General features: G+C 34.7%; 1 protein-coding gene across 1 annotated transcript in view; it reads right to left on the bottom strand.

The window, feature by feature from the left end:
* Positions 1–3,004: 3,004 nt before the first annotated feature.
* Positions 3,005–24,242, bottom strand: part of LOC135572088 (vascular endothelial growth factor receptor 3-like) — a 153,175-nt gene continuing 131,937 nt past the window's right edge. Inside the window, exons 9-10 of the mRNA XM_065019103.1 lie at positions 7,450–7,628; positions 3,005–3,192 (exon numbers count right to left, since the gene is read on the bottom strand). Of these exons, the coding sequence (XP_064875175.1) occupies positions 3,005–3,192; positions 7,450–7,628 (367 nt within the window). The remainder of the gene's footprint in view (positions 3,193–7,449; positions 7,629–24,242) is intronic.

Consider the following 24,242-nt stretch of genomic DNA (forward strand, 5'->3'; position numbering starts at 1 on the left):
ATACTGAGTGTGTTAGTATCCAGGGTGTGTTAGTATCCAGGGTGTGTTAGTATCCAGGGTGTGTTAGTATCCAGGGTGTGTTAGTATCCAGGATGTGTTAGTATCCAGGGTGTGTTAGTATCCAGGGTGTGTAATACTGAGTGTGTTAGTATCCAGGGTGTGTTAGTATCCAGGGTGTGTTAGTATCCAGGGTGTGTTAGTATCCAGGGTGTGTAATACTGAGTGTGTTAGTATCCAGGGTGTGTTAGTATCCAGGGTGTGTTAGTATCCAGGGTGTGTTAGTATCCAGGGTGTGTAATACTGAGTGTGTTAGTATCCAGGGTGTGTTAGTATGGCCAGGGTGCTCCCTCTCTTGTATTCCCTCTCTCTCTGTGTGTGATCTGTACATCCTGTGTGTTAGTATCCCCAGCAGGTGTGAAATACTGAGTTGCAGTTAATATCCAGAAGGTGTTTTATACGCAACAACAAAACTACTAAACTTTCTAGTATCCAGGGTGTGTAATAATAAACAAATCGATCTAGTGATCTAGTACAAATCCAGGGTGTAGTACAAAACTACTAAACGATCTAGAACTACAAAACTACAAAACTACAAATGTGTTACAAATATCTAGAACTACAAAAGGGTGAACTACAAAACTACAAAACTGTTATTATACAACCAGGGTGTGTTAGTATCCAGGGTTAAAGTGAAAGTCACCCAGTAAAAGTCAAGTTATTTGGTTCTAAATGTACTTCAGTATCAAAAGTAAAAGTAAAAATATAAATAATTTCAAATTCCTTCTATTAAGCAAAGCAGAGGGCACCATTTTCTTGTTATTAAAATTGACAGATAGCCAGGGGCACACTCCAACACTCAGACATTTACAGATAGCCAGGGGCACACTCCAACATCATTACAGATAGCCAGGGGACACTCCAACACTCAGACATCATTACAGATAGCCAGGGGACACTCCAACACTCAGACATCATTACAGATAGCCAGGGGACACTCCAACACTCAGACATAATTTACAGATAGCCAGGTGCACAGTCCAACACTCAGACATCATTTACAGATAGCCAGGGGCACACGACACCACTCAGACATCATTATAGATAGCCAGGGGAACACTCCAACACTCAGACATTATTTACAGATAGCCAAGGGCACACTCCAACACTCAGACATTATTTACAGATAGCCAAGGGCACACTCCAACACTCAGACATTATTTACAGATAGCTAAGGGCACACTCCAACACTCAGACATTATTTACAGATAGCCAGGGGACACTCCAACACTCAGACATAATTTACAGATAGCCAGGGGAACACTCCAACACTCAGACATTATTTACAGAAGATGCATGTGTGTTTAGTGAGTCCAGCAGATCAGAGGCAGTAGGGATGACCAGGGATGTTCTCTTGATAAGTGTGTGTATTGGACCATTTTCCTGTCCTGCTATTTTGAGTTGTCAGGAAAAATACATGGAGTAAAAAGTCCAATATTATCTTTAGGAATGTAGTGAAGTAAAAGTAAAAGTTGTCAAAAATATAAATGGTAAAGTACAGATACGCCAAAAAACGTCTTCAGTAGTACTTTAAAGTATTATTACTTAAGTACTTTACACCACTGAAAACTACTAAACTAAAATCTAGAACTACAAAACAACAAAACTATCTAGAACTACAAAACGACACAAAACTATAAAACTACAAATCTGTCTACAACTATAAAACTACTAAAATATCTAGAACTACAAAACTACAAAACTGTCTACAAATACAAAACTACTAAAATATCTAGAACTACAAAACTAAAAAACTGATTAGAACTACATAGACCGTGTATGTGTGTGTGGATTTTACAGGCTGGGATGTGTGTGTGTTCAACTACACCGCTGAGAGTGTGTTCAACTACACCGCTGAGAGTGTGTTCAACTACACCGCTGAGAGTGTGTTCAACTACACCGCTGAGAGTGTGTTCAACTACACCACTGAGAGTGTGTTCAACTACACCGCTGAGAGTGTGTTCAAGTACACCGCTGAGAGTGTGTTCAACTACAACGCTGAGAGTGTGTTCAACTACACCACTGAGAGTGTGTTCAACTACACCGCTGAGAATGTGTTCAACTACACGACTGAGAGTGTGTTCAACTACACCGCTGAGAGTGTGTTCAACTACACCGCTGAGAGTGTGTTCAACTACACCGCTGAGAGTGTGTCCAACTACACCACTGAGAGTGTGTCCAATTACACCACTGAGAGTGTGTTCAACTACACCACTGAGAATGTGTGTGTGTTCAACTACACCACTGAGAATGTGTGTGTGTTCAACTACACCACTGAGAATGTGTGTGTGTTCAACTACACCACTGAGAGTGTGTTCAACTACACCACTGAGTGTGTTCAACTACACCACTGAGAATGTGTGTGTGTTCAACTACACCACTGAGAGTGTGTGTTCAACTACACCGCTGAGAGTGTGTTCAACTACACCACTGAGAGTGTGTGTTCAACTACACCACTGAGAGTGTGTGTTCAACTACACCACTGAAAATAGTTTGATGGTGAGCCTTCTATGCAACAGGTGTTTATTTGTAAATGGTTCTTGTTGTTTGTTTATTTGTTACCCTCGACGATGAGTGTGATGGTGATAGTTACCGTTGACGATGCGTATGATGGGGATGGTTACCATTGACGATGAGTGTTATGGTGATAGTTACCGTTGACGATGAGTGGGATGGTGATGGTTATGGTGATAGTTACCGTTGACGATGAGTGTTATGGTGAAAGTTACCGTTGACGATGAGTGTTATGGTGATAGTTATGGTGATGGTTACCGTTGACGATGAGTGTTATGGTGATAGTTACTGTTATGGTGATAGTTACCGTTAACTATGAGTGTTATGGTGATAGTTATGGTTGTGGTTGTGTTTTACAGGTGTGGGTGTGTGTCTTACAGGTGTGGGTGTTTGTCTTACAGGTGTGGGTGTGTCTTACAGGTGTGGGTGTGTCTTACAGGTGTGGGTGTTTGTCTTCCAGGCGTTGGGTGCTGTTGAGGCCACAGGGGCTCCATGCCCTCCACTGCCAGGTGATGTTGGGGGCGGGGAGTCCGTACCCTGTACAGATGAGGGTCTGTCTGCTGCCACGGCTATACGGGTTAGAGGGTGTCGCTATTTCCTTCTCATGGATCTGAGGGGGAACTGGGGGGGGGGTAGAATGACGGGGAGACTCTAATCAGGGTATCAGACCATGGTCAAATGCATAAATCTAATATTACCAAATGCTTGATATAGCTTGAACCTTTTGGGAATATTCCATTTGATTTATTGAGCCTGGCAACTAGAGTGTGTGTCTGTTCACATACACAGCTGGGAATGTGTGTTCAACTACACCGCTGAGAGTGTGTTCAACTACACCACTGAGAGTGTGTTCAACTACACCACTGAGAGTGTGTTCAACTACACCGCTGAGAGTGTGTTCAACTACACCGCTGAGAGTGTGTTCAACTACACCGCTGAGAGTGTGTTCAACTACACCACTGAGAGTGTGTTCAACTACACCACTGAGAATGTGTTCAACTACACCACTGAGAGTGTGTTCAACTACACCACTGAGAGTGTGTTCAACTACACGACTGAGAGTGTGTTCAACTACACCACTGAGAGTGTGTTCAACTACACCGCTGAGAGTGTGTTCAACTACACCACTGAGAGTGTGTTCAACTACACCGCTGAGAGTGTGTTCAACTACACCGATGAGAGTGTGTTCAACTACACCCCTGAGAGTGTGTTCAACTACACCACTGAGAGTGTGTTCAACTACACCACTGAGAGTGTGTTTGTGTTCAGCTACACCACCGAGAGTGTGTTTGTGTTCAACTACACCACCGAGAGTGTGTTTGTGTTCAACTACACCACTGAGAGTGTGTTCAACTACACCACGAGAGTGTGTTCAACTACACCACTGAGAGTGCGTTTGTGTTCAACTGAGAGTGTGTTTGTGTTCAACTACACCGCCGAGAGTGTCTTTGTGTTCAACTACACCGCCGAGAGTGTCTTTGTGTTCAACTACACCGCCGAGAGTGTGTTTGTGTTCAACTACACCGCCGAGAGTGTGTTTGTGTTCAACTACACCGCCGAGAGTGTGTTTGTGTTCAAACACCGCCGAGAGTGTGTTTGTGTTCAACTACACCGCCGAGAGTGTCTTTGTGTTCAACTACACCGCCGAGAGTGTGTTTGTGTTCAACTACACCGCCGAGAGTGTGTTTGTGTTCAACTACACCGCCGAGAGTGTGTTTGTGTTCAACTACACCGCCGAGAGTGTGTTTGTGTTCAACTACACCGCCGAGAGTGTGTTTGTGTTCAACTACACCGCCGAGAGTGTGTTTGTGTTCAACTGCACCGCCGAGAGTGTGTTCAACAACACCGCTGAGAGTGTGTTTGTGTTCAACTGCACCGCTGAAAGTAGTTTGATGATGAGCTTTTTACCCAGGTGCTTTGTTTATTTGTAACTGTTTCTTGTTATTTGTTTATTTGTTACCCTTGACGATGAGTGTATTGGTGATAGTTACCGTTGGCGATGTGTGTGATGGTGATAGTTACCGTTGACGATGAGTTTGATGGTGATAGTTACCATTGACGATGAGTTTGATGGTGGTAGTTACCGTTGGCGATGTGTGTGATGGTGATAGTTACCGTTGACGATGAGTGTGATGGTTATGGTTATAGTTACCATTGACTATGTATGTTAAGGTGATAGTTACAGTTGACGATGAGAGTTATGGTGATAGTTACCCTTGACGATGAGTGTTATGATGATAGTTACCATTGATGATGAGTGTTATGGTGATAGTTACCGTTGACGATGAGTGTTATGGTGATAGTTACCGTTGACGATGAGTGTTATGGTGATAGTTACCGTTGACGATGAGTGTTATGGTGATAGTTACCATTGACGATGAGTGTTATGGTGATAGTTACCGTTGACAATGAGTGTTATGGTGATAGTTACCGTTGACGGTGCGTGTTATGGTGATAGTTACCATTGACGATGAGTGTTATGGTGATAGTTACCGTTGACGATGAGTGTATTGGTGATAGTTACCCTTGACAATGAGTGTATTGGTGATAGTTACCATTGACGATGAGTTTGATGGAGGTAGTTACCGTTGGCGATGTGTGTGATGGTGATAGTTACCGTTGACGATGAGTGTGATGGTTATGGTTATAGTTACCATTGACTATGTATGTTAAGGTGATAGTTACAGTTGACGATGAGAGTTATGGTGATAGTTACCCTTGACGATGAGTGTTATGATGATAGTTACCATTGATGATGAGTGTTATGGTGATAGTTACCGTTGACGATGAGTGTTATGGTGATAGTTACCGTTGACGATGAGTGTTATGGTGATAGTTACCGTTGACGATGAGTGTTATGGTGATAGTTACCATTGACGATGAGTGTTATGGTGATAGTTACCGTTGACAATGAGTGTTATGGTGATAGTTACCGTTGACGGTGCGTGTTATGGTGATAGTTACCATTGACGGTGAGTGTTATGGTGATAGTTACCATTGACGATGAGTGTTATGGTGATAGTTACCATTGACGATGAGTGTTATGGTGATAGTTACCATTGACGATGAGTGTTATGGTGATAGTTACCGTTGACAATGCTTGTAATAGTTATACAGTTGAAGTCAGAAGTTTTACAAACCCCTTTGACAAATACATTTAAACTCAGTTTTCACAATTCCTGACATTTAATCCTAGTAAAAATTCCATGTCTTAGGTCAGTTAGGATTACCACTTTATTTTAAGTTGTGAAATGTCAGAATAATAGTAGAGAGAATGATTTATTTCAGCTTTTATTTCTTTCATCACATTCCCAGTGGGGCAGAAGTTTACATACACTCAATTAGTATTTGGTAGCAGTGCCTTTAAATTGTTTAACTTGGGTCAAACATTTCGGGTAGCCTTCCACAAGCTTCCCACAATAAGTTGGGTGAATTTTGACCCATTCCTCCTGACAGAGCTGGTGTAACTGAGTCAGGTTTGTAGGCCTCCTTGCTCACACACGCTTTTTCAGTTCTGCCAACACATCTTCTATATGGTTGAGGTCAGGGCTTTGTGATGGCCACTCCAATACCTTGACTTTGTTGTCCTTAAGCCATTTTGTCACAATTCACAATTCTGGAAGTATGCTTGGGGTCATTGTCCATTTGGAAGACCCATTTGGACCAAGCTTTAACTGATGTCTTGAGATCTTTCAATATATCCACATAATTTTCCTACCTCATGATGTCATCTATTTTGGAAAGTGCACCAGCCCCTCCTGCAGCAAAGTACCCCACAACATGATGCTGCCACCCCTGTGCTTCACGGTTGGGATGGTGTTCTTCGGCTTGAAAGCCTCCCCCTTTTTCCTCCAAACAGAACAACGGTCATTATGGCCAAACAGTTTTATTTTTGTTTTACCAGACCAGAGGACATTTCTTCAAAAAGTACGATCTTTGTCCCCAAGTGCAGTTGCAAACCGTAGTCTGGCTTTTTTATGGCGGTTTTGGGGCATTGGCTTCATCCTTGCTGAGCGGCCTTTCAGGTTATGGACTTGTTTTACTGTGGATATAGATACTTTTGTACCTGTTTCCTCCAGCATCTTCACAAGGTCCTTTGCTGTTGTTCTGGGATTGATTTGCACTTTTCACACCAAAGTACGTTCATCTCTAGGAGACAGAACGCGTCTCCTTCCTGAGCGGTACGACAACTGCGTGGCCCCATGGTGTTTATACTTGCATACTATTGTTTGTACAGATGAACGTGGTACCTTCAGGAGTTTGAAAATTGCTCCCAAGGATGAACCAGGCTTGTTGAGGTCTATAATTTTTTGTTCTGAGGTCTTGGCTGATTTATTTTGATTTTCCTATGATGTAAAGCAAAGAGGCACTGAGTTTGAAGGTAGACCTTGAAATACATCCACAGGTACAACTCCAAATGACTCAAATATGTCAATTAGCCTATCAGAAGCTTCTAAAGCCATGAATTCATTTTCTGTAATTTTCCAAGCTGCTTAAAGGCACAGTCAACTTAGTGTATGTAAACTTCTGACCAACTGGAATTGTGATACAGTGACATTTAAGTGAAATAATCTGTCTGTAAACAATTGTTGGAAAAATTCCTTGCGTCATGCACAAAGTCGATCCTAACCGAATTGCCAAAACTATAGTTCGTTAACAAGACATTTGTGGAGTGGTTGAAAAACTATTTTTAAAGACTCCAACCTCAGTGGATGTAAACTTCCGACTTCAACTGTTGTTACCGTTGATGATGAGTGTGATGGTTATGATGACAGTTACTGTTGACAATGAGTGTTATGGGGATGGTCACCGATGGCAATGAGTGTTATGGTGATAGTTACCGTTGACGATGAGTGTGATGGTTATGGTGATGGTTACCGTTGATGATGAGTGTGATGGTGATTCTCCTCTCCAGCAAGGCCGCGGTGTTCTTGAGGAGGACGGTGTAGTTCCCAGCATCCTCAGGGTGAACGTCTCTGATCTCTAAGTTATAGTGCTGATGGAGACGCATCCTGTTGAACTCTGGACGACGGCTGATCAACTTATCACCTTTATACCTGAGAGAACATCCACACAAAGTTGAACTTGATATAGCAAGGTATTGTAGCAAATAAGTATTGTAAAATACATGCATCAGAAACAGGGTACACTTTGGGATTTGTCTGATCAATATCAGCAAGCTAGAATAGCTAACTGCAGCAAAATATCTAGCTAGCTGATTGGCTAAACAGAATGTCAGCACTCTTTTGTCCAGCAACAAACCTAGTTCTGAAAGATGAATTTAGAGGGCTTCCTCACAACAAACCTAGTTCTGAAAGATGAATTTAGAGGGCTTCCTCACAACAAACCTAGTTCTGAAAGATGAATTTAGAGGGCTTCCTCACAACAAACCTAGTTCTGAAAGATGAATTTAGAGGGCTTCCTCACAACAAACCTAGTTCTGAAAGATGAATTTAGAGGGCTTCCTCACAACAAACCTAGTTCTGAAAGATGAATTTAGAGGGCTTCCTCACAACAAACCTAGTTCTGAAAGATGAATTTAGAGGGCTTCCTCACAACAAACCTAGTTCTGAAAGATGAATTTAGAGGGCTTCCTCACAACAAACCTGGTTCTGAAAGATGAATTTAGAGGGCTTCCTCACAACAAACCTAGTTCTGAAAGATGAATTTAGAGGGCTTCCTCACAACAAACCTAGTTCTGAAAGATGAATTTAGAGGGCTTCCTCACAACAAACCTAGTTCTGAAAGATGAATTTAGAGGGCTTCCTCACAACAAACCTGGTTCTGAAAGATGAATTTAGAGGGCTTCCTCACAACAAACCTAGTTCTGAAAGATGAATTTAGAGGGCTTCCTCACAACAAACCTAGTTCTGAAAGATGAATTTAGAGGGCTTCCTCACAACAAACCTAGTTCTGAAAGATGAATTTAGAGGGCTTCCTCACAACAAACCTAGTTCTGAAAGATGAATTTAGAGGGCTTCCTCACAACAAACCTAGTTCTGAAAGATTAATTTAGAGGGCTTCCTCACAACAAACCTGGTTCTGAAAGATGAATTTAGAGGGCTTCCTCACAACAAACCTAGTTCTGAAAGATGAATTTAGAGGGCTTCCTCACAACAAACCTAGTTCTGAAAGATGAATTTAGAGGGCTTCCTCACAACAAACCTAGTTCTGAAAGATGAATTTAGAGGGTGTCCTCACAACAAACCTAGTTCTGAAAGATGAATTTAGAGGGCTTCCTCACAACAAACCTAGTTCTGAAAGATGAATTTAGAGGGCTTCCTCACAACAAACCTGGTTCTGAAAGATGAATTTAGAGGGCTTCCTCACAACAAACCTAGTTCTGAAAGATGAATTTAGAGGGCTTCCTCACAACAAACCTAGTTCTGAAAGATGAATTTAGAGGGCTTCCTCACAACAAACCTAGTTCTGAAAGATGAATTTAGAGGGCTTCCTCACAACAAACCTGGTTCTGAAAGATGAATTTAGAGGGCTTCCTCACAACAAACCTAGTTCTGAAAGATGAATTTAGAGGGCTTCCTCACAACAAACCTAGTTCTGAAAGATGAATTTAGAGGGCTTCCTCACAACAAACCTAGTTCTGAAAGATGAATTTAGAGGGCTTCCTCACAACAAACCTAGTTCTGAAAGATGAATTTAGAGGGCTTCCTCACAACAAACCTGGTTCTGAAAGATGAATTTAGAGGGCTTCCTCACAACAAACCTAGTTCTGAAAGATGAATTTAGAGGGCTTCCTCACAACAAACCTAGTTCTGAAAGATGAATTTAGAGGGCTTCCTCACAACAAACCTAGTTCTGAAAGATGAATTTAGAGGGCTTCCTCACAACAAACCTAGTTCTGAAAGATGAATTTAGAGGGCTTCCTCACAACAAACCTAGTTCTGAAAGATGAATTTAGAGGGCTTCCTCACAACAAACCTAGTTCTGAAAGATGAATTTAGAGGGCTTCCTCACAACAAACCTGGTTCTGAAAGATGAATTTAGAGGGCTTCCTCACAACAAACCTAGTTCTGAAAGATGAATTTAGAGGGCTTCCTCACAACAAACCTAGTTCTGAAAGATGAATTTAGAGGGCTTCCTCACAACAAACCTAGTTCTGAAAGATGAATTTAGAGGGCGTCCTCACAACAAACCTAGTTCTGAAAGATGAATTTAGAGGGCTTCCTCACAACAAAGTGACAACATTACAAATGTTCCATATAAGATAGTTAATGTTCCAGATAGTCAATGTTCCATATCAGACAGTTAATGTTCCATATCAGATAGTTATTGTTCCATATCAGATAGTTAATGTTCCAGATAGTTAATGTTCCATATCAGACAGTTAATGTTCCATGGCAGATAGTTATTGTTCCAGATAGTTAATGTTCCATGGAAGATAGTTAATGTTCCATATCAGATAGTTAATGTTCCAGATAGTTAATGTTCCAGATAGTTAATGTTCCATATCAGATAGTTAATGTTCCATATCAGATAGTTAATGTTCCAGATAGTTAATGTTCCATATCAGATAGTTAATGTTCCATATCAGATAGTTAATGTTCCATATCAGATAGTTAATGTTCCAGATAGTTAATGTTCCATATCAGATAGTTAATGTTCCATATCAGATAGTTAATGTTCCATGGCAGATAGTTATTGTTCCAGATAGTTAATGTTCCATGGAAGATAGTTAATGTTCCATATCAGATAGTTAATGTTCCATATCAGATAGTTAATGTTCCATATCAGATAGTTAATGTTCCATATCAGATAGTTAATGTTCCATATCAGATAGTTAATGTTCCATATCAGATAGTTAATGTTCCATATCAGATAGTTAATGTTCCATATCAGACAGTTAATGTTCCATGGCAGATAGTTATTGTTCCAGATAGTTAATGTTCCATATCAGATAGTTAATGTTCCATATCAGATAGTTATTGTTCCATATCAGATAGTTAATGTTCCATATCAGATAGTTAATGTTCCATATCAGACAGTTAATGTTCCATATCAGATAGTTATTGTTCCAGATAGTTAATGTTCCATGGAAGATAGTTAATGTTCCATATCAGATAGTTATTGTTCCATATCAGATAGTTAATGTTCCATATCAGATAGTTATTGTTCCATATCAGATAGTTATTGTTCCATATCAGATAGTTAATGTTCCATATCAGATAGTTAATGTTCCATATCAGACAGTTAATGTTCCATATCAGATAGTTATTGTTCCAGATAGTTAATGTTCCATATCAGATAGTTATTGTTCCATATCAGACAGTTAATGTTCCAGATAGTTAATGTTCCATATCAGACAGTTAATGTTCCATATCAGATAGTTAATGTTCCAGATAGTTAATGTTCCATATCAGATAGTTAATGTTCCATATCAGATAGTTAATGTTCCATATCAGATAGTTAATGTTCCATATCAGATAGTTAATGTTCCATATCAGATAGTTAATGTTCCATATCAGATAGTTAATGTTCCATATCAGATAGTTAATGTTCCATATCAGACAGTTAATGTTCCATATCAGATAGTTAATGTTCCATATCAGACAGTTAATGTTCCATATCAGATAGTTAATGTTCCATATCAGATAGTTAATGTTCCATATCAGATAGTTAATGTTCCATATCAGATAGTTAATGTTCCATATCAGACAGTTATTGTTCCAGATAGTTAATGTTCCATATCAGATAGTTATTGTTCCATATCAGATAGTTATTGTTCCATATCAGATAGTTAATGTTCCATATCAGATAGTTAATGTTCCATATCAGATAGTTCATGTTCCAGATAGTTAATGTTCCATATCAGATAGTTAATGTTCCATGGAAGATAGTTAATGTTCCATATCAGATAGTTATTGTTCCATATCAGATAGTTAATGTTCCATATCAGATAGTTAATGTTCCAGATAGTTAATGTTCCATATCAGATAGTTAATGTTCCATATCAGATAGTTATTGTTCCATATCAGATAGTTAATGTTCCAGATAGTTAATGTTCCATATCAGATAGTTAATGTTCCATATCAGACAGTTAATGTTCCAGATAGTTAATGTTCCATATCAGATAGTTATTGTTCCATATCAGACAGTTAATGTTCCAGATAGTTAATGTTCCATATCAGATAGTTAATGTTCCAGATAGTTAATGTTCCATATCAGATAGTTAATGTTCCATATCAGACAGTTAATGTTCCAGATAGTTAATGTTCCATATCAGATAGTTATTGTTCCATATCAGACAGTTAATGTTCCAGATAGTTAATGTTCCATATCAGATAGTTAATGTTCCATATCAGATAGTTAATGTTCCATATCAGATAGTTAATGTTCCAGATAGTTAATGATCCATATCAGACAGTTAATGTTCCATGGCAGATAGTTATTGTTCCAGATAGTTAATGTTCCATGGAAGATAGTTAATGTTCCATATCAGATAGTTATTGTTCCATATCAGATAGTTAATGTTCCATATCAGATAGTTAATGTTCCATATCAGATAGTTAATGTTCCATATCAGATAGTTAATGTTCCATATCAGATAGTTAATGTTCCATATCAGATAGTTAATGTTCCATATCAGATAGTTAATGTTCCATATCAGATAGTTATTGTTCCATATCAGATAGTTAATGTTCCATATCAGATAGTTATTGTTCCATATCAGATAGTTAATGTTCCATATCAGATAGTTAATGTTCCATATCAGATAGTTAATGTTCCATATCAGATAGTTAATGTTCCATATCAGATAGTTAATGTTCCATATCAGATAGTTAATGTTCCATATCAGATAGTTAATGTTCCATATCAGATAGTTAATGTTCCATATCAGATAGTTATTGTTCCATATCAGATAGTTATTGTTCCATATCAGATAGTTAATGTTCCATATCAGATAGTTAATGTTCCATATCAGATAGTTAATGTTCCATATCAGATAGTTAATGTTCCATATCAGATAGTTAATGTTCCATATCAGATAGTTAATGTTCCATATCAGATAGTTAATGTTCCATGGAAGATAGTTAATGTTCCATATCAGATAGTTATTGTTCCATATCAGATAGTTAATGTTCCATATCAGATAGTTAATGTTCCAGATAGTTAATGTTCCATATCAGATAGTTAATGTTCCATATCAGATAGTTATTGTTCCATATCAGATAGTTAATGTTCCAGATAGTTAATGTTCCATATCAGATAGTTAATGTTCCATATCAGACAGTTAATGTTCCAGATAGTTAATGTTCCATATCAGATAGTTATTGTTCCATATCAGACAGTTAATGTTCCAGATAGTTAATGTTCCATATCAGATAGTTAATGTTCCAGATAGTTAATGTTCCATATCAGATAGTTATTGTTCCATATCAGACAGTTAATGTTCCAGATAGTTAATGTTCCATATCAGATAGTTAATGTTCCATATCAGATAGTTAATGTTCCATATCAGATAGTTAATGTTCCAGATAGTTAATGTTCCATATCAGACAGTTAATGTTCCATGGCAGATAGTTATTGTTCCAGATAGTTAATGTTCCATGGAAGATAGTTAATGTTCCATATCAGATAGTTATTGTTCCATATCAGATAGTTAATGTTCCATATCAGATAGTTAATGTTCCATATCAGATAGTTAATGTTCCATATCAGATAGTTAATGTTCCATATCAGATAGTTAATGTTCCATATCAGATAGTTAATGTTCCATATCAGATAGTTATTGTTCCATATCAGATAGTTAATGTTCCATATCAGATAGTTATTGTTCCATATCAGATAGTTAATGTTCCATATCAGATAGTTAATGTTCCATATCAGATAGTTAATGTTCCATATCAGATAGTTAATGTTCCATATCAGATAGTTAATGTTCCATATCAGATAGTTAATGTTCCATATCAGATAGTTAATGTTCCATATCAGATAGTTAATGTTCCATATCAGATAGTTATTGTTCCATATCAGATAGTTATTGTTCCATATCAGATAGTTAATGTTCCATATCAGATAGTTAATGTTCCATATCAGATAGTTAATGTTCCATATCAGATAGTTAATGTTCCATATCAGATAGTTAATGTTCCATATCAGATAGTTATTGTTCCATATCAGATAGTTATTGTTCCAGATAGTTAATGTTCCATATCAGATAGTTATTGTTCCATATCAGATAGTTAATGTTCCATATCAGATAGTTAATGTTCCATATCAGATAGTTAATGTTCCATATCAGATAGTTATTGTTCCATATCAGATAGTTATTGTTCCATATCAGATAGTTAATGTTCCATATCAGATAGTTAATGTTCCATATCAGATAGTTAATGTTCCATATCAGATAGTTAATGTTCCATATCAGATAGTTAATGTTCCATATCAGACAGTTAATGTTCCATATCAGATAGTTATTGTTCCAGATAGTTAATGTTCCATGGAAGATAGTTAATGTTCCATATCAGATAGTTATTGTTCCATATCAGATAGTTAATGTTCCATATCAGATAGTTAATGTTCCATATCAGATAGTTAATGTTCCATATCAGACAGTTAATGTTCCATGGCAGATAGTTATTGTTCCAGATAGTTAATGTTCCATATCAGATAGTTAATGTTCCATATCAGATAGTTAATGTTCCATATCAGATAGTTAATGTTCCATATCAGACAGTTAATGTTCCATATCAGATAGTTATTGTTCCAGATAGTTAATGTTCCATGGAAGATAGTTAATGTTCCATATCAGATAGTTATTGTTCCATATCAGATAGTTAATGTTCCATATCAGATAGTTATTGTTCCATATCAGATAGTTATTGTTCCATATCAGATAGTTAATGTTCCATATCAGATAGTTAATGTTCCATATCAGACAGTTAATGTTCCATATCAGATAGTTATTGTTCCAGATAGTTAATGTTCCATATCAGATAGTTATTGTTCCATATCAGACAGTTAATGTTCCAGATAGTTAATGTTCCATATCAGATAGTTAATGTTCCATATCAGACAGTTAATGTTCCATATCAGATAGTTAATGTTCCAGATAGTTAATGTTCCATATCAGATAGTTAATGTTCCATATCAGATAGTTAATGTTCCATATCAGATAGTTAATGTTCCATATCAGATAGTTAATGTTCCATATCAGATAGTTAATGTTCCATATCAGATAGTTAATGTTCCATATCAGATAGTTAATGTTCCATATCAGACAGTTAATGTTCCATATCAGACAGTTAATGTTCCATATCAGATAGTTAATGTTCCATATCAGATATTTAATGTTCCATATCAGACAGTTAATGTTCCATATCAGATAGTTAATGTTCCATATCAGATAGTTAATGTTCCATATCAGATAGTTAATGTTCCATATCAGATAGTTAATGTTCCATATCAGATAGTTAATGTTCCATATCAGATAGTTAATGTTCCATATCAGATAGTTAATGTTCCATATCAGATAGTTAATGTTCCATGGAAGATAGTTAATGTTCCATATCAGATAGTTATTGTTCCATATCAGATAGTTAATGTTCCATATCAGATAGTTAATGTTCCAGATAGTTAATGTTCCATATCAGATAGTTAATGTTCCATATCAGATAGTTATTGTTCCATATCAGATAGTTAATGTTCCAGATAGTTAATGTTCCATATCAGATAGTTAATGTTCCATATCAGACAGTTAATGTTCCAGATAGTTAATGTTCCATATCAGATAGTTATTGTTCCATATCAGACAGTTAATGTTCCAGATAGTTAATGTTCCATATCAGATAGTTAATGTTCCAGATAGTTAATGTTCCATATCAGACAGTTAATGTTCCATGGCAGATAGTTATTGTTCCAGATAGTTAATGTTCCATGGAAGATAGTTAATGTTCCATATCAGATAGTTATTGTTCCATATCAGATAGTTAATGTTCCATATCAGATAGTTAATGTTCCATATCAGATAGTTAATGTTCCATATCAGATAGTTAATGTTCCATATCAGATAGTTAATGTTCCATATCAGATAGTTAATGTTCCATATCAGATAGTTATTGTTCCATATCAGATAGTTAATGTTCCATATCAGATAGTTATTGTTCCATATCAGATAGTTAATGTTCCATATCAGATAGTTAATGTTCCATATCAGATAGTTAATGTTCCATATCAGATAGTTAATGTTCCATATCAGATAGTTAATGTTCCATATCAGATAGTTAATGTTCCATATCAGATAGTTATTGTTCCATATCAGATAGTTATTGTTCCATATCAGATAGTTAATGTTCCATATCAGATAGTTAATGTTCCATATCAGATAGTTAATGTTCCATATCAGATAGTTAATGTTCCATATCAGATAGTTAATGTTCCATATCAGATAGTTATTGTTCCATATCAGATAGTTATTGTTCCAGATAGTTAATGTTCCATATCAGATAGTTATTGTTCCATATCAGATAGTTAATGTTCCATATCAGATAGTTAATGTTCCATATCAGATAGTTAATGTTCCATATCAGATAGTTATTGTTCCATATCAGATAGTTATTGTTCCATATCAGATAGTTAATGTTCCATATCAGATAGTTAATGTTCCATATCAGATAGTTAATGTTCCATATCAGATAGTTAATGTTCCATATCAGATAGTTAATGTTCCATATCAGACAGTTAATGTTCCATATCAGATAGTTATTGTTCCAGATAGTTAATGTTCCATGGAAGATAGTTAATGTTCCATATCAGATAGTTATTGTTCCATATCAGATAGTTAATGTTCCATATCAGATAGTTAATGTTCCATATCAGATAGTTAATGTTCCATATCAGACAGTTAATGTTCCATGGCAGATAGTTATTGTTCCAGATAGTTAATGTTCCATATCAGATAGTTAATGTTCCATATCAGATAGTTAATGTTCCATATCAGATAGTTAATGTTCCATATCAGACAGTTAATGTTCCATATCAGATAGTTATTGTTCCAGATAGTTAATGTTCCATGGAAGATAGTTAATGTTCCATATCAGATAGTTATTGTTCCATATCAGATAGTTAATGTTCCATATCAGATAGTTATTGTTCCATATCAGATAGTTATTGTTCCATATCAGATAGTTAATGTTCCATATCAGATAGTTAATGTTCCATATCAGACAGTTAATGTTCCATATCAGATAGTTATTGTTCCAGATAGTTAATGTTCCATATCAGATAGTTATTGTTCCATATCAGACAGTTAATGTTCCAGATAGTTAATGTTCCATATCAGATAGTTAATGTTCCATATCAGACAGTTAATGTTCCATATCAGATAGTTAATGTTCCAGATAGTTAATGTTCCATATCAGATAGTTAATGTTCCATATCAGATAGTTAATGTTCCATATCAGATAGTTAATGTTCCATATCAGATAGTTAATGTTCCATATCAGATAGTTAATGTTCCATATCAGATAGTTAATGTTCCATATCAGATAGTTAATGTTCCATATCAGACAGTTAATGTTCCATATCAGACAGTTAATGTTCCATATCAGATAGTTAATGTTCCATATCAGATATTTAATGTTCCATATCAGACAGTTAATGTTCCATATCAGATAGTTAATGTTCCATATCAGATAGTTAATGTTCCATATCAGATAGTTAATGTTCCATATCAGATAGTTAATGTTCCATATCAGATAGTTAATGTTCCATATCAGACAGTTATTGTTCCATATCAGACAGTTATTGTTCCAGATAGTTAATGTTCCATATCAGATAGTTATTGTTCCATATCAGATAGTTATTGTTCCATATCAGATAGTTAATGTTCCATATCAGATAGTTAATGTTCCATATCAGACAGTTAATGTTCCATATCAGATAGTTAATGTTCCAGATAGTTAATGTTCCATATCAGATAGTTAATGTTCCATGGAAGATAGTTAATGTTCCATATCAGATAGTTATTGTTCCATATCAGATAGTTAATGTTCCATATCAGATAGTTAATGTTCCAGATAGTTAATGTTCCATATCAGATAGTTAATGTTCCATATCAGAGTTAATGTTAATAGTTAATGTTCCATATCAGATAGTTATTGTTCCATATCAGACAGTTAATGTTCCAGATAGTTAATGTTCCATATCAGATAGTTAATGTTCCAGATAGTTAATGTTCCATATCAGATAGTTAATGTTCCATATCAGATAGTTAATGTTCCAGATAGTTAATGTTCCATATCAGATAGTTAATGTTCCATATCAGACAGTTAATGTTCCAGATAGTTAATGTTCCATATCAGATAGTTATTGTTCCATATCAGACAGTTAATGTTCCAGATAGTTAATGTTCCATATCAGATAGTTAATGTTCCATATCAGATAGTTAATGTTCCATATCAGATAGTTAATGTTCCAGATAGTTAATGTTCCATATCAGATAGTTAATGTTACATATCAGACAGTTAATGTTCCATGGCAGATAGTTATTGTTCCAGATAGTTAATGTTCCATGGAAGATAGTTAATGTTCCATATCAGACAGTTAATGTTCCATATCAGATAGTTATTGTTCCAGATAGTTAATGTTCCATGGAAGATCGTTAATGTTCCATATCAGATAGTTATTGTTCCATATCAGATAGTTAATGTTCCATATCAGATAGTTATTGTTCCATATCAGATAGTTATTGTTCCATATCAGATAGTTAATGTTCCATATCAGATAGTTAATGTTCCATATCAGACAGTTAATGTTCCATATCAGATAGTTATTGTTCCAGATAGTTAATGTTCCATATCAGATAGTTAATGTTCCATATCAGACAGTTAATGTTCCATATCAGATAGTTAATGTTCCAGATAGTTAATGTTCCATATCAGATAGTTAATGTTCCATATCAGATAGTTAATGTTCCATATCAGATAGTTAATGTTCCATATCAGATAGTTAATGTTCCATATCAGATAGTTAATGTTCCATATCAGATAGTTAATGTTCCATATCAGATAGTTAATGTTCCATATCAGACAGTTAATGTTCCATATCAGACAGTTAATGTTCCATATCAGATAGTTAATGTTCCATATCAGATATTTAATGTTCCATATCAGACAGTTAATGTTCCATATCAGATAGTTAATGTTCCATATCAGATAGTTAATGTTCCATATCAGATAGTTAATGTTCCATATCAGATAGTTAATGTTCCATATCAGATAGTTAATGTTCCATATCAGATAGTTAATGTTCCATATCAGACAGTTATTGTTCCAGATAGTTAATGTTCCATATCAGATAGTTATTGTTCCATATCAGATAGTTAATGTTCCATATCAGATAGTTAATGTTCCATATCAGACAGTTAATGTTCCATATCAGATAGTTAATGTTCCAGATAGTTAATGTTCCATATCAGATAGTTAATGTTCCATGGAAGATAGTTAATGTTCCATATCAGATAGTTATTGTTCCATATCAGATAGTTAATGTTCCATATCAGACAGTTAATGTTCCAGATAGTTAATGTTCCATATCAGATAGTTAATGTTCCAGATAGTTAATGTTCCATATCAGATAGTTAATGTTCCAGATAGTTAATGTTCCATATCAGATAGTTAATGTTCCATATCAGACAGTTAATGTTCCAGATAGTTAATGTTCCATATCAGATAGTTATTGTTCCATATCAGACAGTTAATGTTCCAGATAGTTAATGTTCCATATCAGATAGTTAATGTTCCATATCAGATAGTTAATGTTCCATATCAGATAGTTAATGTTCCAGATAGTTAATGTTCCATATCAGATAGTTAATGTTACATATCAGACAGTTAATGTTCCATGGCAGATAGTTATTGTTCCAGATAGTTAATGTTCCATGGAAGATAGTTAATGTTCCATATCAGATAGTTATTGTTCCATATCAGATAGTTAATGTTCCATATCAGATAGTTAATGTTCCATATCAGATAGTTAATGTTCCATATCAGATAGTTAATGTTCCATATCAGATAGTTAATGTTCCATATCAGATAGTTAATGTTCCATATCAGATAGTTATTGTTCCATATCAGATAGTTATTGTTCCATATCAGATAGTTATTGTTCCATATCAGATAGTTATTGTTCCATATCAGATAGTTAATGTTCCATATCAGATAGTTAATGTTCCATATCAGATAGTTAATGTTCCATATCAGATAGTTATTGTTCCATATCAGATAGTTAATGTTCCATATCAGATAGTTAATGTTCCATATCAGATAGTTAATGTTCCATATCAGATAGTTAATGTTCCATATCAGATAGTTAATGTTCCATATCAGACAGTTAATGTTCCATATCAGATAGTTATTGTTCCAGATAGTTAATGTTCCATGGAAGATAGTTAATGTTCCATATCAGATAGTTATTGTTCCATATCAGATAGTTAATGTTCCATATCAGATAGTTAATGTTCCATATCAGATAGTTAATGTTCCATATCAGACAGTTAATGTTCCATGGCAGATAGTTATTGTTCCAGATAGTTAATGTTCCATATCAGATAGTTAATGTTCCATATCAGATAGTTATTGTTCCATATCAGATAGTTAATGTTCCATATCAGATAGTTAATGTTCCATATCAGACAGTTAATGTTCCATATCAGATAGTTATTGTTCCAGATAGTTAATGTTCCATATGGAAGATAGTTAATGTTCCATATCAGATAGTTATTGTTCCATATCAGATAGTTAATGTTCCATATCAGATAGTTATTGTTCCATATCAGATAGTTATTGTTCCATATCAGATAGTTATTGTTCCATATCAGATAGTTAATGTTCCATATCAGATAGTTAATGTTCCATATCAGATAGTTAATGTTCCATATCAGATAGTTATTGTTCATATCAGATAGTTAATGTTCCATATCAGATAGTTATTGTTCCATATCAGATAGTTAATGTTCCATATCAGATAGTTAATGTTCCCAGATAGTTAATGTTCCATATCAGACAGTTAATGTTCCATATCAGATAGTTATGTTCCAGATAGTTAATGTTCCATATCAGATAGTTAATGTTCCATATCAGATAGTTAGTTAATGTTCCATATCAGATAGTTAATGTTCCATATCAGATAGTTAATGTTCCATATCAGATAGTTAATGTTCAGATAGTTAATGTTCCATATCAGATAGTTAATGTTCCATATCAGATAGTTAATGTTCCATATCAGATAGTTAATGTTCCAGATAGTTAATGTTCCATATCAGATAGTTATTGTTCCATATCAGATAGTTAATGTTCCAGATAGTTAATGTTCCATATCAGATAGTTAATGTTCCATATCAGATAGTTAATGTTCCAGATAGTTAATGTTCCATATCAGATAGTTAATGTTCCATATCAGATAGTTAATAATGTTCCATATCAGATAGTTAATGTTCCAGATAGTTAATGTTCCATGGAAGATAGTTAATGTTCCATATCAGATAGTTATTGTTCCATATCAGATAGTTAATGTTCCATATCAGATAGTTAATGTTCCATATCAGATAGTTAATGTTCCAGATAGTTAATGTTCCATATCAGATAGTTAATGTTCCATATCAGATAGTTATTGTTCCATATCAGATAGTTAATGTTCCAGATAGTTAATGTTCCATATCAGATAGTTAATGTTCCATATCAGACAGTTAATGTTCCAGATAGTTAATGTTCCATATCAGATAGTTATTGTTCCATATCAGACAGTTAATGTTCCAGATAGTTAATGTTCCATATCAGATAGTTAATGTTCCAGATAGTTAATGTTCCATATCAGATAGTTAATGTTCCATATCAGATAGTTAATGTTCCAGATAGTTAATGTTCCATATCAGATAGTTATTGTTCCATATCAGATAGTTATTGTTCCAGATAGTTAATGTTCCATATCAGATAGTTATTGTTCCATATCAGATAGTTAATGTTCCATATCAGACAGTTAATGTTCCAGATAGTTAATGTTCCATATCAGATAGTTATTGTTCCATATCAGACAGTTAATGTTCCAGATAGTTAATGTTCCATATCAGATAGTTAATGTTCCATATCAGATAGTTAATGTTCCATATCAGATAGTTAATGTTCCATATCAGATAGTTAATGTTCCATATCAGATAGTTAATGTTCCATATCAGATAGTTAATGTTCCATATCAGATAGTTAATGTTCCATATCAGATAGTTAATGTTCCATATCAGACAGTTAATGTTCCATATCAGACAGTTAATGTTCCATATCAGATAGTTAATGTTCCATATCAGATAGTTAATGTTCCATATCAGATAGTTAATGTTCCATATCAGACAGTTATTGTTCCAGATAGTTAATGTTCCATATCAGATAGTTATTGTTCCATATCAGATAGTTATTGTTCCATATCAGATAGTTAATGTTCCATATCAGATAGTTAATGTTCCATATCAGACAGTTAATGTTCCATATCAGATAGTTAATGTTCCAGATAGTTAATGTTCCATATCAGATAGTTAATGTTCCATGGAAGATAGTTAATGTTCCATATCAGATAGTTATTGTTCCATATCAGATAGTTAATGTTCCATATCAGATAGTTAATGTTCCAGATAGTTAATGTTCCATATCAGATAGTTAATGTTCCATATCAGATAGTTATTGTTCCATATCAGATAGTTAATGTTCCAGATAGTTAATGTTCCATATCAGATAGTTAATGTTCCATATCAGACAGTTAATGTTCCAGATAGTTAATGTTCCATATCAGATAGTTATTGTTCCATATCAGACAGTTAATGTTCCAGATAGTTAATGTTCCATATCAGATAGTTAATGTTCCAGATAGTTAATGTTCCATATCAGATAGTTAATGTTCCATATCAGATAGTTAATGTTCCAGATAGTTAATGTTCCATATCAGATAGTTAATGTTCCATGGAAGATAGTTAATGTTCCATATCAGATAGTTATTGTTCCATATCAGATAGTTAATGTTCCATATCAGATAGTTAATGTTCCAGATAGTTAATGTTCCATATCAGATAGTTAATGTTCCATATCAGATAGTTATTGTTCCATATCAGATAGTTAATGTTCCAGATAGTTAATGTTCCATATCAGATAGTTAATGTTCCATATCAGACAGTTAATGTTCCAGATAGTTAATGTTCCATATCAGATAGTTATTGTTCCATATCAGACAGTTAATGTTCCAGATAGTTAATGTTCCATATCAGATAGTTAATGTTCCAGATAGTTAATGTTCCATATCAGATAGTTAATGTTCCATATCAGATAGTTAATGTTCCAGATAGTTAATGTTCCATATCAGATAGTTATTGTTCCATATCAGATAGTTATTGTTCCAGATAGTTAATGTTCCATATCAGATAGTTATTGTTCCATATCAGATAGTTAATGTTCCATATCAGACAGTTAATGTTCCAGATAGTTAATGTTCCATATCAGATAGTTATTGTTCCATATCAGACAGTTAATGTTCCAGATAGTTAATGTTCCATATCAGATAGTTAATGTTCCATATCAGATAGTTAATGTTCCATATCAGATAGTTAATGTTCCAGATAGTTAATGTTCCATATCAGATAGTTAATGTTCCATATCAGACAGTTAATGTTCCATGGCAGATAGTTATTGTTCCAGATAGTTAATGTTCCATGGAAGATAGTTAATGTTCCATATCAGATAGTTATTGTTCCATATCAGATAGTTAATGTTCCATATCAGATAGTTAATGTTCCATATCAGATAGTTAATGTTCCATATCAGATAGTTAATGTTCCATATCAGATAGTTAATGTTCCATATCAGATAGTTAATGTTCCATATCAGATAGTTATTGTTCCATATCAGATAGTTATTGTTCCATATCAGATAGTTATTGTTCCATATCAGATAGTTAATGTTCCATATCAGATAGTTATTGTTCCATATCAGATAGTTAATGTTCCATATCAGATAGTTAATGTTCCATATCAGATAGTTAATGTTCCATATCAGATAGTTAATGTTCCATATCAGATAGTTAATGTTCCATATCAGATAGTTAATGTTCCAGATAGTTAATGTTCCATATCAGATAGTTAATGTTCCATATCAGATAGTTATTGTTCCATATCAGATAGTTAATGTTCCAGATAGTTAATGTTCCATATCAGATAGTTAATGTTCCATATCAGACAGTTAATGTTCCAGATAGTTAATGTTCCATATCAGATAGTTATTGTTCCATATCAGACAGTTAATGTTCCAGATAGTTAATGTTCCATATCAGATAGTTAATGTTCCAGATAGTTAATGTTCCATATCAGATAGTTAATGTTCCATATCAGATAGTTAATGTTCCAGATAGTTAATGTTCCATATCAGATAGTTAATGTTCCATGGAAGATAGTTAATGTTCCATATCAGACAGTTAATGTTCCATATCAGATAGTTAATGTTCCAGATAGTTAATGTTCCATATCAGATAGTTATTGTTCCATATCAGATAGTTATTGTTCCAGATAGTTAATGTTCCATATCAGATAGTTATTGTTCCATATCAGATAGTTAATGTTCCATATCAGATAGTTAATGTTCCATATCAGATAGTTAATGTTCCATATCAGACAGTTAATGTTC

The sequence above is a fragment of the Oncorhynchus nerka genome, linkage group LG6, assembly GCF_034236695.1.
Source record: "Oncorhynchus nerka isolate Pitt River linkage group LG6, Oner_Uvic_2.0, whole genome shotgun sequence".
Lineage (NCBI taxonomy): Eukaryota > Metazoa > Chordata > Actinopteri > Salmoniformes > Salmonidae > Oncorhynchus > Oncorhynchus nerka.